The 14,818-nt window shown below is 49.1% G+C and overlaps 1 protein-coding gene across 14 annotated transcripts in view; it reads right to left on the reverse strand.

Moving 5' to 3' along the window:
• The window catches only part of PLA2G6 (phospholipase A2 group VI), a 58,774-nt gene that overhangs the window by 23,744 nt on the left and 20,212 nt on the right, over window positions 1-14,818 (reverse strand). For all 14 annotated transcript variants that reach the window (XR_015164508.1, XR_015164509.1, XR_015164506.1 and 11 more), the window contains 5 exons: window positions 10,085-10,300; window positions 8,872-9,055; window positions 7,125-7,312; window positions 4,493-4,589; window positions 3,178-3,360 (listed from right to left, as the gene is read on the reverse strand). Coding sequence is in view for 11 of the 14 variants with exons in the window: in XM_086402791.1 (XP_086258917.1) it covers window positions 3,178-3,360; window positions 4,493-4,589; window positions 7,125-7,312; window positions 8,872-9,055; window positions 10,085-10,300 (868 nt within the window). In the remaining 3 variants the exon portion in view is untranslated. The remainder of the gene's footprint in view (window positions 1-3,177; window positions 3,361-4,492; window positions 4,590-7,124; window positions 7,313-8,871; window positions 9,056-10,084; window positions 10,301-14,818) is intronic.

The following is a 14,818-nucleotide window of genomic DNA, read 5'->3' on the forward strand; positions in this document are numbered from 1 at the left end:
TGCACGAATGGAAGCAGTGGCCTGGGTCAGCACTTCTCAAGGTAGGAAGTGTGGACCCCCATGAATATGGAGACCCTTTAGAGGGCTCCAGAGCTTAGAACCGTTTCATAAAAACAGCAAGATGCTGTTTGCCTTTATGCAGTGGCTATTTTCATATAATCGTTTCTTTTCGTTTTGGCTTAGTTGTGGCATGGGAGATCTTTCAGTTGTGACAAGCAAACTCTTAGGCTTCCCAGGTGGCTCAGCTAAGAATCCGCCTGCTAACGCAAGAGACGTGAGTTCAATCCCTAGACTGCGAAGATTCCCCGGAGAGGGAAAGGGCAATCCACTCCAGTATTCTCCCCTGGGAAATCCCAAGGACAAAGGAGCCTGGTGGGCTGCAGTCCATGGGGTCGCGAGAGAGCCAGACACGATTTAGCAACTAAACAACAATGACGTGCAGACTGTTATTTGCAGCATGCGGGATCCAGTTCCTTGACCAGGGATCCAACCCCGGGCCCCTGTACTGGGAACTCAGGCATCTTAGCCACTGGACCACCAGGGAAGTCCCAGGGATGACTTTTGTACCAACGGTGTAAAAACAACTATGGATAAAACTCCCGGTGCCTTAAGCATGAAGCAAAGCAGTGTCCACAGACTAACTGTTGTCATGGTTTTCTTCTCTGCCACGTGCTCAAGTAAAAAGTAAATTCATTCATTAAAAAGCCAGCTTCAGGGGACTTCCCTGGTGCTCCAGTGGTTAAGCCTCTGAACTCCCAATTCAGGGGACACAGGTTCAATCCCCGGTTAGGGAACTAAGATCCCACATGCTGCAAGGTATGGCCAAAAAAAAAAAAAAGCCAGTCCCTTGATGAAGCACTAAGAAGTGTTAATCTTACTACATTCCTACACTGGTGTTTTCAGTGTCATAAAGTGGAGAGCGTGCACATGGCATGTCTGTGGCATAACCAAATATGATGGTTGTCACAGGAAAATTCCCATGTGACTGACTGAGTCGTGAGCGGAACAAGCTGCTTGTTTTTCATGAAACACTGTTTTCACTTGAGAAACGACTGGCAAGCAAACTACGATTGTTCAGCTTTGGGTATCTAGGAGACATTTTCTCAAAAATGAATGCACTGAGCTGTCACTTCAAGAAAAACAGCTGGCAGTATTGTGTGCCAGTGATAAAACTCAAGCTTTCAAACAAAAACTAGAATTCTAGAAAAGTGGTATACACCATGAAGGGCTCCAATGGTTTCCCCAAATTTAGAAACTGTTCTGATGAAATCTTAGTGATATTTACAAATGTGGGGGAGTGTTGAGACTGTATAATGAAACAAGTCAACATTTGGAAGCTGGGGATACTCAGCAAACTAGTATTTTCCAAAGATGACACGGAATCGTGCATAGGTTAAAAGATCCATGCAAAGTGCAAGAGATGCCAATAGATTTGACTGTAACAAAGTGTGAAAAGTCTAAGGAGATGGCTTCAGAGTGTTCACTGCACTCAACTCGTCAGAAACTACCCCTTGTCAAGCTTTGGTGCAGACCATGAATCTGAGCAAACTCTGGGAGATAGTGAAGGACAGGGGAGCCTGGTGTGCTGCAGTCCATGGGGTCGCAAAGAGTCAGACATGACTTAGTGACTGAATAACAACAAAGAATATCCACAATTATCTGAAAAGGTACAGTTAACCTATATTTTCCAACTATATACACATCTATGTGAGGCCAGATTTTCCTCATATTTTTAACACATTCAACAACATACTGCAACAGAATAAATGCAGCAGAAGACCGGAAAATCCATGCCTTCTCTGAAGCCAGGCATTAAAAAGATTTATAAAATATAAAACAATACCAACTGTTTTCAATTATTTTCTATTTTGGAAAATAAAGTTGATTTTCCATAAATATGTTACTTAAAATAGCATGGGCTTGGTAAATCATTCTTGTTTTTTTTAAATTAAAAAAGATTATTTTTCTTTCTTTTTTTCTTTGGCTGCACCAGGTCTTAGCTGCGGCATGCGGGATCTTTGACCTTTGTTGCAGCATACAGAATCTTTAGTTGTGGCATGTGGGATCTAGTTCCTTGACCAAGGGTCAAACCTGCTTTGGGAGCACAGTCTTAGCTACTGGCCCACCAGGAAAGTCCTAATCATCGTTATTTTTAAATGAATTCATCAGTATCTTGAAAATCCCTCACGTGTAATTTTTAATATGGTCACTATGGATAGATAAAATTCAAATAAACAAATTCTATGAGATTCTCAATAGTTTTTAAGAGTATAAAAGGATCAGACAGACCAAAAAGTTTGAGAACTGTTCAACTACATAATTCAAAGGGCCCATTCAGTGCTAAAAATGTTCACAATTCTATTTATAGTTTCAGCCTCTTGGGCAACATCCCCTCTACAATTATGACCTTTGGTATAAAACAGGATGTCTTTGAATTTGTCCTAAATCTACTTCTTTTAGAGTCCCAGAGAGATTTCCTAGTTTATGACTCTAAGACAGTTGAACAGAATTATGGGTACCTATGGTTTATGAATTACGGGTACAATCACACACACACACACACACACACACACCTGTAACAAATAACACTCCCTCCCCTGCATTTAATATGTTCTTGCTGTAGTTTTCTAACCAGACTGCAGGTGCTCTAAGGGCAGAAACTGTGCTCTATGATAAACCAGCAAAGGCAACCAGTGCCTGCCATGGGCCACCAAGATGTGTAAGCAGGCCTGCCTTCCAGAAGCTTGGAGCCTTCCAGGGAGATAAGAGTAACATGCAGATGAAGTTTGCCCTGATGATGCCGGAATGAGAACGAACATCCTGGGGATGCTCACTCCGTGCCGGGTCTTACACGTGCTGCTTAGACATCCCTCATAGAGTTACAGGGTGTCTACCACTGAATCCACTCAACACCTCTGCCAAGCGGGTACCGACACCTCCATCCTCCAGATGAGGAAGTCAAGTCTGGCAGAGGTGATGTGAGTTGCCCAGGGCCACAGTCAGTAGCCAGAGCTGTATTTTCCCTTCTCACGGTGTCCAGATGTCACATGGAGGCATGGGAATGAGAGGTCCCGGAGTGCAGAGGAAGCGGTTTTTATTCTGGACTCAGAGGGGGCCCTGCCCTGGCCCGGGTGGTCACCTGACCCCTGCCGCATGGGCAGCCAACCTGGGGCTCACCGACATGGCCAAGTGCAGCGGGGTGTTGCCGTGCTCGCCTCGGGCGTCGGCGTTGGCCCCGTGGGTCAGCAGCACCATGACACAGTCGAAGCGGTTGCGCATGACAGCCACGTGCAGGGCTGTGTTCCCCGCGGAGCTGGTGCCGTTCACGTCGCAACCCCGTTTCAGCAGCAGGCGGGCCATCTATGGAGATAAGGGTCCCAGCCCCGGTCAGCTGGGCGGCCAGAGTGGCTGTGGCCTTTGGCACCTGATGGCACCTGGGCACAGCCACGTCCTCAGGCCTTGGGCCTCTGGAAAGCTTCAGCAGCAGGAAGAGCCCAGGTGGCAGGTGGCCCCAGACCTTGCCTTCCACATCCCTCGGGAACTAGGGGACAAAAAGCTGAAGACGTGGTGCCTTGAAAGGGGCTTCTGGGTCCTTTCCTGGAGTTCACAGGACCCCATCCTTCTCTGCAACGGTTTCTCTGGGCCCTGCCCCAGAACTGCCCCACTCACTATGACCCTGCCCGGAACCCTGCAGAGGCATGACCCCCTCTCCGTGCCTTGGCAACACGCACCCCTGCTCACCAACAGTCCTGGGGGGCCTGGGCTCTGGAACCTGATGGACCTGAGCCCAAAGCTCAGCCTTCCTTCATCCCCACTGTCAGCTGGGAAAGGCCACCGCACCTCAGTTTCCTCTGCTGTGAAAAATGCAGGGGCGAGTTCCCACCTCACAGAGTGAACAAAAGCCCTATAGGAGGGCCTGACTTGGCATCTAGCTCCTGGCATGAAGGTGCCCACAGCAGCTGGCAGGCTCTTCCCTCCTGGCCCGTCACATTTACAAGCAGGCCATGACCTTTGAGGGCACCCAGTACACTGTGTTTCCTGGAGATGAGATCAGAGGCCTCCATCCTCCCAGGGGGTCAGAGTCTGGCTCAGGGACAGGCCTCAGAGGAGATGCTCGGCCAGGCTCTCTGAAGAAGTCAGAGGCACCACCATCACCAGCACCATCCACCATCTTTGATTTGCAAGGTACTTGACAATTTATGAAGAAATCTTCTCATGCACTGCTTTGCTGACTTCACGATACCTCCAAAGGTAGGCCATGGACCCCCCAGTTCACACATGAGGAGACCACGGAGGGGACACTGTTACCATGCGAGGCCAGGATGTCATCTCTCCTTAGGCTTACCTGCCTGGTGGGCCCACTGTGAAATCAATCCCCTGAGTGTTATCCTCAGAGGCCTCTCAGGAACCTCCTTCCTGTTGGCACCTAAGGAACCAAGGGCTCCAGGACCCTCAACCCTGCCCACCCAGCTCATCCTTAGACCCTGCCTACCTCTGCGTTCTTGGCCCAGTGGAGGGGGCTGGCTCCATAGCGGGGGTCTTTGCTGTGAATCTGGCTGCTGTCCATGCTGACAATCATTTCAGCACACCTGGGGAGAGAGAAGCCATGTGGGAATGAAGAAGGCTGGCGGGGGCAACCTGATGTTGAAAGAGGTCATGACTTCATCAACTGGTGAGGGAAAGCTCCTGCAAACAGAGTTGCAACAAAACCAACCAGCAAGCATGTCGTGGCATTTCAATGGTATCCTGAGTCCCTCAAGGCATAGCTCAAGCCCCTTCCTCCAGGAAGCCTTCCTTGATGACTTCAGTCAGCAATGATCTCTCTCATTGGTGCTGGCTGCAGTGTTAGACAGGCTTGAGGTTAAGCCCCAGCTTCCTGCTGGTGACCTCTGGAAAGTGGCCCAGCCTGTCTGCAACATGGGAACGGTCCTAACAGGATGGGATGAGGAATAAAGGAGGATTAAAGGATAAAAGATATTCTAGCACCTGGTCCTGGGCCTGGCACATGGCCGCCCTCCATCTTCCCCCTGCCTCCCTGGTGTTTCAAGCAGGGACTGCGTCCTGTAGGAGGCGGTAGGCAGGGTGGTTAAGAGTACAGCTTTCCACTCCTAGACTCATCGGCAGAACTGAAACAGGGGCTTCAGTAGACACTGTGTGCCACTGCTGACTGCAGCACTATCCCCAGTGGCCAAAAGACGGAGACAGCGCAAGTCCCCATGGACAGACGAATGGCTACGCAGAATGTGGGCTAGATTAATTCTATGGAGGGCTACTCTGCCTTAAAAAGGAGGGGCATTTTGATACCTGTGATGACACTAAGGAAGCTTGAAGATGTTAGGCGAAGTGAAACTTGAGCTTCCAGATCCAGCTCTCTACAAAGCTGAGCTGAGTTGACACCAACAGCAGAGGGGCCTCCAGATTAGGGTTGGGTTGGAATCAGTCCCAGTAACCCTAACACTTGTGATTCTCAGAGTGCAACTGCTGGGGCTGCCATGTGGTGGCAGAGGGATGTGCCTCCTGGGGGTCCTAGAGGCATGTGGCTGCGTGCAAAGCACACCGAGGGATGAGACAACTGGTGCTGTCTTATGCGCAACAATCCACACAGGAGGCGTGGGATGTGGCCGCGGGTGTCGGAGGAGGAAGCAACCTGGACAGTATCTTGGAAGAAACCTAGAACAGGCAGGTTCCTGGGGCCAGCAGGGTGGCTAAAGTCAAGCTGCAGCAGGGCTGCTGTGCCAGCCCTTGGGTATGGGAGAGCATCACCCATCACATGTGCCCATTTGGATCAGCAACTTGGTAACCTGGTGACTAAGCCAGGGTGGGGTGGGGGGAGGGTGTTAGGATTGTCTCCAACCATTTGGTCAGGTCTTTCTGAAAGTTCTAGTTTGTCTTGGTTGTGTGAGTTGAGAATCAAGGAAAGGAGGGTTTGCTGAGCTTGGACCATACCTTTGAGGGGACAGCAAGGCCCTTCAGAGGCCAGCAAGGTGGGTGCAAACCCCAAGGAAGGAAGACTCTGAAGGAGGGTGAGAGTGCCTGCCCTCCACCCAAGGGGGGCCTCTCCCCGTTCTTTCTCAATGCTCATCTAGCACTGAGGTAGATGGAAGGTACTGGAAGGCACTGTGTGACTCCTGTGTCCCCTGACCTGGACTTTCTCTCATCCGTCTCTGTAAGCCAGTGCTTAGCACAGTGCCCGGGACTGAGGGACCATCTGACTCATTCACTCGTTCGTTCATTCCAGATACTGTACCTGCTTGGTAAGATTTTGAAACAGTCATCTCTTTTACCCGACCCCGCCCACATGCACCACACACACACACACACACACCAATCACGGAGAATTTTCTTGAGACAGGGCTCTCTAGGGCTGGGGAGAAAGGAACGAATGAATGGTCTAGGGACTCCCCTGGCAGCTAAGACTCCATGCTTCCAGCGCAAGGGGTGCAGGTTCAATCCCTGGCCAGGGAACTAAGGTCCCACAAGCCACATGGCACAATCATAAATAAATAAAACAGCTAACTTCTTTTTTTAAAAAAAAAAAAGAGTGGTCCAGAGCTACCCAAGACAAGGCCCTGGCACCTGCGTCTCAGCCGTGCCACCAGCCAGGAAGGGAGGACGCATAAGGCGGACGAGATCTGGGGCCCCTATGCCAAATGTTCTTAGGCTTCCAGCTGGGCACAGAAGCCGCAGAGCCCTATAGCCATGAAGGCGCTGTTCAGATCAGACTGAAGGGCTTGGGTGGTAGAGGATCTATCCACCCTCCTTCACGGGAGGGGGGCCTCCTGCACTGGGGCATCACCTGGGGGAGCAGGAGAGGGGAACCCCCTGAAAAGTTTAAGATTTTTTTCTCCAGTTTGGTAGAGGGAGGTACCTGTTCAGAAATTCAGGTGCATCACTGAACAACTGTCAAAGTCCTATTCCTGCATGGTGGAGCTGGGGGACTGAGATTCACACACCACCACCACTGCCCATTTATCAGATATTCATACTTTCTTTGTGCCAGGGCAGCCCCTGGCACTCAGATCTGACGTGCATCTAATGAGGGGGGCCACTGCTCGCCTGAGTGGAAGGACTGGCCACACAGAAAAGAGGCCCAGAGGACCGTGCAGGGCAGGGCGGGGCCTTACCCCTTCTGGGAGAACTTCATGGCCGTGTGGATGGGGTAGCCACCGGGCCCCATGATGTTGCAGCGAGCATTACACAGCAGCAGCACCCGGACCATCTCCTGCTTCCCCAGCTGGCAGGCCAGGTGCAGCGGGGTCAGCCCCTGGTTGTTCACCTGGTTCAGGCCACCGGATGCGTTCTTCCCTAGGAGCTGACAGCAAGACCGTGGGGTGGGCGCGAGAGCCAAACACAGCGAGGCCCCCCACTCGTCCCTCCCCCAACACCCACCACCGTGGCCGTCCCTCTCTGGGGCTTCAGGGGAAGGGAAGAACCCAGTGAGACTCGGTGAGAACCCAGCCAAGAACTTTAAGAGAAGCAACAGAGAAAGGAGGCTCCAGGGCCAGGAAGAAGCTGGCTGTGCCAGGGTTGGCTGGGGCGCTGGTATGGCCCGACTTTGGCGTGCATGAAAATTTTCTCAGTCAGGAAACTTAAAAGCAGGTTGTATCTGGGATGGGCACTGGGGGGTCTGGGAAGGAGTAAAAGACTTGCTTTTCACTGTATATCCTTCTATCCTGCCTGAATATTGTTTTGCTCTGTGTGGGTATAATTTCTTTAAAAGAAAACAAAACAACATACCAGTATTCATAAGACAACTGCAAGGCTTTTATTTCCTTGGTTGTGGCTGAAAGTTGTCTCCCTGAAGTTAATTATGACCCCTGTGGGCCCTTGTGATTGGCTGGGTCTGAGAAGAGGTTGGGGACGCAGCAGGGAAGCTGAGGTGCTGGCATCCAGGCCTGACTCAAGGACAGTTCTGCCGCTCACAGTTCTGTGGTCCTCCCTGGGCACATTTCTTAACTGCACTGAACCTCGGTCTCCTTGGTGAGGAGAGGACAAGAGCCCCCATCCACAGAGAATTAACTAGAACACATATAACACTGAGTACAGGGCCAGATACAAGACCAGGGATGAAGGACAGGTATTGATGAGTGTGTCCCACCCTCTGCTTGGAGCCAGGCTCCATGTGGCGCTGTGCTGGGCCCACAGCGGGGTCTCAGGAAGGGTGAAGTTCAACAGTGGGTGCAGAATTCCCTTCCCGCTGAGCACTAATCATAAGACGGGAATCCACATTTTCTGGAATAATGTGGTTCCATTCTAATGCCAAGGGCAGAGACAAGGATATAATCTTTGGAAGAATCTTCTAATTCTAGGCAATAAAATACAGCCCACTATTCTGTCTCTTCTATCTGATATAGAAGGTAGCTTTTTCGTCACTTGATCTACTCGCCCACAACTTTTATTTTTTATTTTTCTGCCCAGCTAATCAAAACTTTAACAGAAGGAGCCTCTCTGGCACAAATGCCCACAGCAGCCCAATGGAGTTTTATTTGCTTGAGTTCCTGTAAAAAGTTAAGTCCCAGGTCCTGCTGGACCATGGGCACCTCAAGGCAGGAGCTGAAATGCATTCACCCAGCCCAGGGGTCAGGCCTATGGCGGGTGTTTGGGATAAACTGATGGGCGGGTCTGGACTTCGAGCTCAGTTTGCTGGGCTGGAGGACTTTCCCTCGGTCATTGGACCAAAGGGGTCAAGGATGTGTCTCCGTGACAAGCTTGCAGAGGAAAGAGTCGGGTGCGGGGTAGACACACCATGGAGGAGCTCAGGCCTCAAGGATCAAGGTAGGGCAGTGACACCTGAGCCCAGGGTCCCGAAGACAGCCGTGGGCACCGTAAGGTGTGGCCAGCACCAGTCGCCCGGCCCCCACGCCTGCTCACCTGCAGCACCTGGGAACTGTCACCCTGGACCGCGTAGTGGAACGCGGTCTCCCCGCTGTTGTCGGTGACGTCCATGTTGGCGCGGCAATGCTGCACAAGCTCCGCCAGGACCTCGGTGTCGCCCTTGCGGCAGGCCAGGTGCAGGGGCGTGCAGCCCTCCTCATTCTCCTTGTTATTTGCGCAGCTGCAGGGGAGGGAGGGCTGGGGGGTGAGAGGTGTGGCACCAAGTGGGCGGGTGCTGAGAAAGCCAAGGGCACACTCAAGGGAGGTGGGCGAGGAGTCCAAAAGCGTTCGTGCCCTGCTCGAGCCGTCTGCTTCAAACCCAGGGCTGAGTCACCGAGTTATTGTATCAGACGTCATTTTCTTCTCCATTTTTAGTTCAGTGTGCACACGTGTATGAGGGACGTGCCTGAAGGCCACCTCAGCCTGAAGTGAGCAGTGGGGTGGTGTAGAAAGAATCGCAGAAGACAGAAATCTCACCAACCTTGGGCAATTCACTTAAGCTTTTTCCAGGCTTCAATAACCTTATCTACAAAACTATAAAAAATAAAACCTGCCAGGCCTGCCCTAGGAAACGGATAGAACTATTGTGAGATGAAACACCGTGACGTCCGGAAACAGGCTGGTTAAGCTGTAAAGGACAGTGAAGGGTTTTGAGCTTTGGGGCTGGGAGCGGAAGCAAGATGTCTGAGGTGGAAAATTGGAGGCATGGCCACCTCAGGGCAGGATGGCGAGCTGGAGTCCGCTGGCCGGCACGGGGTCCTCACCAGGGGTATCCACTGACACGTGTTGGCCGAATGGATGTACGAATGAAAGTGCTGCGGCTTTAGAAGGGCAACAAGCCTTTGGAAGGAGACACCAAGGCACTGGAGCCTCGTCAGCTGAGTGACCTTACAAGACCCATAACCTCTCACTAGAGTGACACCACCTCGTGGACATGTCAAGAGGATTCAAGTTCATGGTGTATCAAAAACAGTGACCAAGGACCTGGCACCTGGTAGCCACTCCGGAAACGTTTCAGTGCTCTCTGACTTCAGTCAGCGTTCCTCCACTCCAACCCAGAGGCAGTGCCGCCCCCTTCTTGAGTCAAATGTTCTGGGCCACCTCTGATGCTATGGAGGGAACTGAGGCAGGGCTGAGAACTCCCCATCCCCACTCCCAGTGTCTCCAGGGTCCTGCCCTCCCGCCCCACCTGGTCAGGTCCCCCGCCCACCTGATGATGCGGCTGTGATGGAAGCACTCTCGGATGCCCAACTCCACCGCCAGGTGGGCCACCGACCAGCTGGGGTGGCTGCGGATGAGGTCGGTCAGCTGCTGCAGGACCTCAGCTTGCAGGATGTGGGTGGAGCTCTCGTAGAAGGGTGGCAACTGGGAAGAATACTGCTGGAAGTTCACCAGGGCGTCAGCCTCTGTCTCCAGCTGGAAGAGTCTGAGGAGCCAGGACAGAGGAGGAAGACATGAACATGAGCCAGAAGAGGCCCTCAGCCCATGCCCTTGATGGAATCCAAAGACTTGCGTCCCCGCAAACAGGTCCTTGCCTGCTTCCAGGTGTGGACTGACCTGCTCCAGCTGGACTCTCCTTCCTCCCACACACACCCTTAAATGGAAGTGGTGCTTCCTTTTTATCTGAAAAGATTTCCGGTCTTTTCTTTCTTTTTTAAAAAATAACATCACATATATTTCCACAAGCACTGCTGCATATCCATGGCCCAGCATGTAATCAAAACTCACCAGGCCCATGAGGCGATAAGAAAATATGAAAGAAAACTAACAGAAACAATACACAACAGAAACAGATCTATAAATAGGGGTGGGGTGGGGCTGCAAACACTGACGCTATCTGATACAGACAAAATAACTGTGATAATATTCAAGAGGGCAAAACAGACAATTTTGGCAAATCACCTTAAACTATTAAAAACAAGAACCAACCAAGTGGAAATTGAAGAACTGACAAATACAATAGCCAAAATTAAGAGCCCAGTGGCTAGGCAGAATAGCAGATTGGACAATGCTGAATAGAAAATTAGTGAAAAGGAAGATAGGTCAGAAGAGAGTAAACAGAATAAAACATGGAGAGATAAATCTTGGAAAATACAGGAAAATAGATAAAAGACATAGAAACCCCATGGCAAGAGGAGCTTGGCAGGCGACAGTCTGTGGGGTCACGAAGTCGGACGTGACTGAGTGACTAAGCACATAGACTATATCATGAAAAGCTCTAGCACACAGATAGGTGGGGCCACAAAAATGGAATAGAAAAAGAATTATATAAGACCTTTCTGGTGGTACAGTGGATAAGAGTCTGCCTGTCAATGCAGGGGACATGGGTTCAATCCCTGGTCTGAGAAGATTCTACCTGCTGTGGAGCAACTAAACCTACGTGCCACGATGACTAAACCTGTGCTCTAGAGCCCACGAGTGGCAACTACTGAGCCTTTGTGCTGCAACTATTGGAGCCCAGGCACTAGAACCTGTGCCTCACAACGAGAGAAGCCGCCACAGTGAGAAGCCCACCCACAACTAGAGAGCGGCACCTACCCTCTGCAACGAGAGTAAGCCTGCACGCAGCAACGAGACCCAGTGCAACCAAAACCAGAACTGGTTCATCAATGTTTCTAAAAATAAAGAGAACTGTACGAAACCACACTTGAAGACTTAATGACTATGAACTTTCCAAAACTGGTGGAAAGCATTATTCCATCAATTTAAAATATCCAATATATATAGGATATAAAATATCCTATATCCTAAATTACTAATCTACCCCCCTCACCAAATCCACACTTACACTCCTCCCACTGAGCCACTGAGCAGTGTCTTTATTCTTTAATCTTCCCTGGTGGCTCAGATGGTAAAGGATCTGCCAGCAATGCAGGAGACCCAGTTTTGATCCCTGGGTCAGGAAGATCCCCTGGAGAAGGGAATGGCTACCCACGCCAGTATTCTTGCCTGGAGAATTCCATGGACAGAGGAGCCTGGTGGGCTACACTCCATGGGACTGCAAAAAGTCAGACACAACTGAGCAACTTTCTTTCACTTTTTATCCTTTAATTTGGCTTTGTAACTGCTTTACAAAGACAGTATGATGGAAGTTATGCTATCCTAGTTTTTAGACCAAGGCTTTCAGAGACTGGAAGCCTCTATCTCTTTTTTCTTGGTACTCAACCATCACACTGCAGGGAAGCTGAAGCACCTATGGGGATGACTCTCAGCCCTGAAACCTTAACCCTGAATGAACTCCCAGTCAACAGCCAGCACCAACTTGCCAGTTGCTAGTCATCTTAGAACTGGATCATGCAGTCAAGTCACAGATAATACCATGTATTGAGTTGGCCAAAAAGTTCATTTGGGTTCAAACATACTTTTTGGCCAACCCAATAGAATCAAACTAGCCTTTCCCACTAAGGTGCGCTCAACTCACGGATCTGTGGGCTAAATAACAATGGCACCCCACTCCAGTACTCTTGCCTGGAAAATCCCATGGACAGAGGAGCCTGGTGGGCTGCAGTCCATGGGGTCGCGAAGAGTCGGACACGACTGAGCGACTTCCCTTTCACTTTTCACTTTCCTGCATTGGAGAAGGAAATGGCACCCTACTCCAGTGTTATTGACTGGAGAATCCCAGGGACGGGGGAGCCTGGTGGGCTGCCGTCTCTGGGGTCGCACAGAGTCGGACACGACTGAAGTGACTGAGCAGTAACATACTGTTCTAAGCCACTAAGTTTTGGAGGAGTCTGTTGCATAGTAATAACAGAGAGTAACATATATTGGTCAACATATTGTAATGTGGCAATAACTGACACATGTGCCACGTTACAGCTGCTAAAAACAAAATGCAAAGAGAAAACATTAAAAAAAGGAAAAAGGAAAAAGGTTATCTTCAGAAGGCAAGCATGAGACTCAACAATGAAGCTCAACAAGCTCAACAATGGAATGAGATAATGAGATGACATCCTTAAAGAATTAAAAGAGAATAAATGGCATTAAGAATTCTACACCCAGAAAAAAATTTCAAGTATGAATTTGAAATTAAAATATTTCACCAAAGGATAAAAAGAGAGAGAAAAGCAAACAGGTTGATTGTTTCATTAGTGGACCCAAACAAAAGGAAATATAAATGGATTCTCTTCAGGCAGAAGGATCTTGACCCTAGGTGGGTGGTCAAAGAGGCAGGAAAAAAAAAAAAATTAAGCACCATAAAAATGGTAAATATGGGAATGAATCTAAGTAAATACTGAGAGTATAATGTCTTATTGGATTTAAATTAAAAATACTATAAAAATAATAGATGGCATAGAAGTCTTGATGGGGATAAATGGAGTTAAAGGGTTCTAAGACCCCTTTATTGTTCTGGAAGATGTCAAAGTGCCAATTATAGTTCTGTAGGGTCAAGGATCATCAAAAAAGCAAGAGAGTTCCAAAAAAAACATCTATTTCTGCTTTATTGACTATGCCAAAGCCTTTGGCTATGTGGATTACAATAAACTGTGGGAAATTATGAAACAGATGGGAATACCAGACCACCTGACCTGCCTCTTGAGAAATCTGTATGCAGGTCAGGAAGTAACAGTTAGAACTGGACATGGAACAACAGATGACCAAATAGGAAAAGGAGTACGTCAAGGCTGTATACTGTCACCCTGCTTATTTAACTTATATTCAGAGTACATCATGAGAAATGCTGGGCTGGATGAAGCACAAGCTGGAATCAAGATTGCAGAGAGAAATATCAGTAACCTCAGATACACAGATGACACCACCCTTATGGCAGAAAGCGAAGAAGAACTAAAGAGCCTCTTGATGAAGGTGAAAGAGAGTGAAAAAGTTGGCTTCAAGCTCAACATTCAGAAAACTAAGATCATGGCATCTGGTCCCATCACTTCATGGCAAATAGATGGACAAACAGTGGCAACAGTGGCAGACTTTATTTTTTGGGGCTCCAAAAGCACTGCAGATGGTGACTGCAGCCATGAAATAAAAAGACGCTTACTCCACTTACTCCTTGGAAGAAAAGTTTTGACCAACCTAGACAGCATATTAAAAAACAGAGACATTACCAACAAAGGTCCATCTAGTCAAGGCTATGTTTTTCTAGTAGTCATGTATGGATATGAGAGTTGGACTATAAAGAAACTGAGCACAGGAGAATTGATGCTTTTGAACTGTGGTGTTGGAGAAGACTCTTGAGAGTCCCTAGACTGCAAGGAAATCCAACCAGTCCGTCCTAAAGGAAATCAGTCCTGAATGTTCATTGGAAGGACTGACGTTGAAGCTGAAGCTCCAATACTTTGGCCAACTGATGCGAAGAGCTGACTCATTTCAAAAGACACTGATGCTGGGAAAGGTTGAAGGTGAGAGGAGAAGGGGATGACACAGGATGAGATGGTTGGATGGCATCACCAACTCAATGGACATGAGTTTGAGTAAACTCCAGGAGTTGGTGATAGACGGAGGCCTGGCGTGCTGCAGTCCATGGGGTTGCAAAGAGTCAGATACGACTGAGCAACTGAACTGAACTGAAGGTCAAGGATGTATGTTACAATCTCTAGGGTTCTATCAAGAATTGTGAAGGGTTTCAGATTTTACCCTGGTTGCAAACTAACAAGTGAGTCTGACACAGTTTCATGGATGCTGGCAGAAGACTCAAGATTGCTGGATCAAAGACACAGGGCAACTTATTATTCACAGCAATAGCATTTGTGCCAGAGGATCAGCATTTGCGCCAATTCTCTGGGATCCATTTCCCAGAGGGTGACATGAAGAGGGTCAGGTGACAGCTGCTCACGTTGCCTTAGAAGAGAGAAACCCTGAGTGCAGGGAACTTGAATCTGTTCAAAATCATCAATGAGAACATCTGTCTAAGCTTTGCTCTGGAGGAAAATATTATCTTGATTACACAGTAGAGTAAGCAAACCTACACTTTGCTCTAGTCTAGAACCTGCCT

The sequence above is a fragment of the Bos grunniens genome, chromosome 5 (genome assembly GCF_055505025.1).
Source record: "Bos grunniens cultivar Pamir isolate PY7600 chromosome 5, Bosgru_T2T1.0, whole genome shotgun sequence".
NCBI classification, from domain to species: domain Eukaryota; kingdom Metazoa; phylum Chordata; class Mammalia; order Artiodactyla; family Bovidae; genus Bos; species Bos grunniens.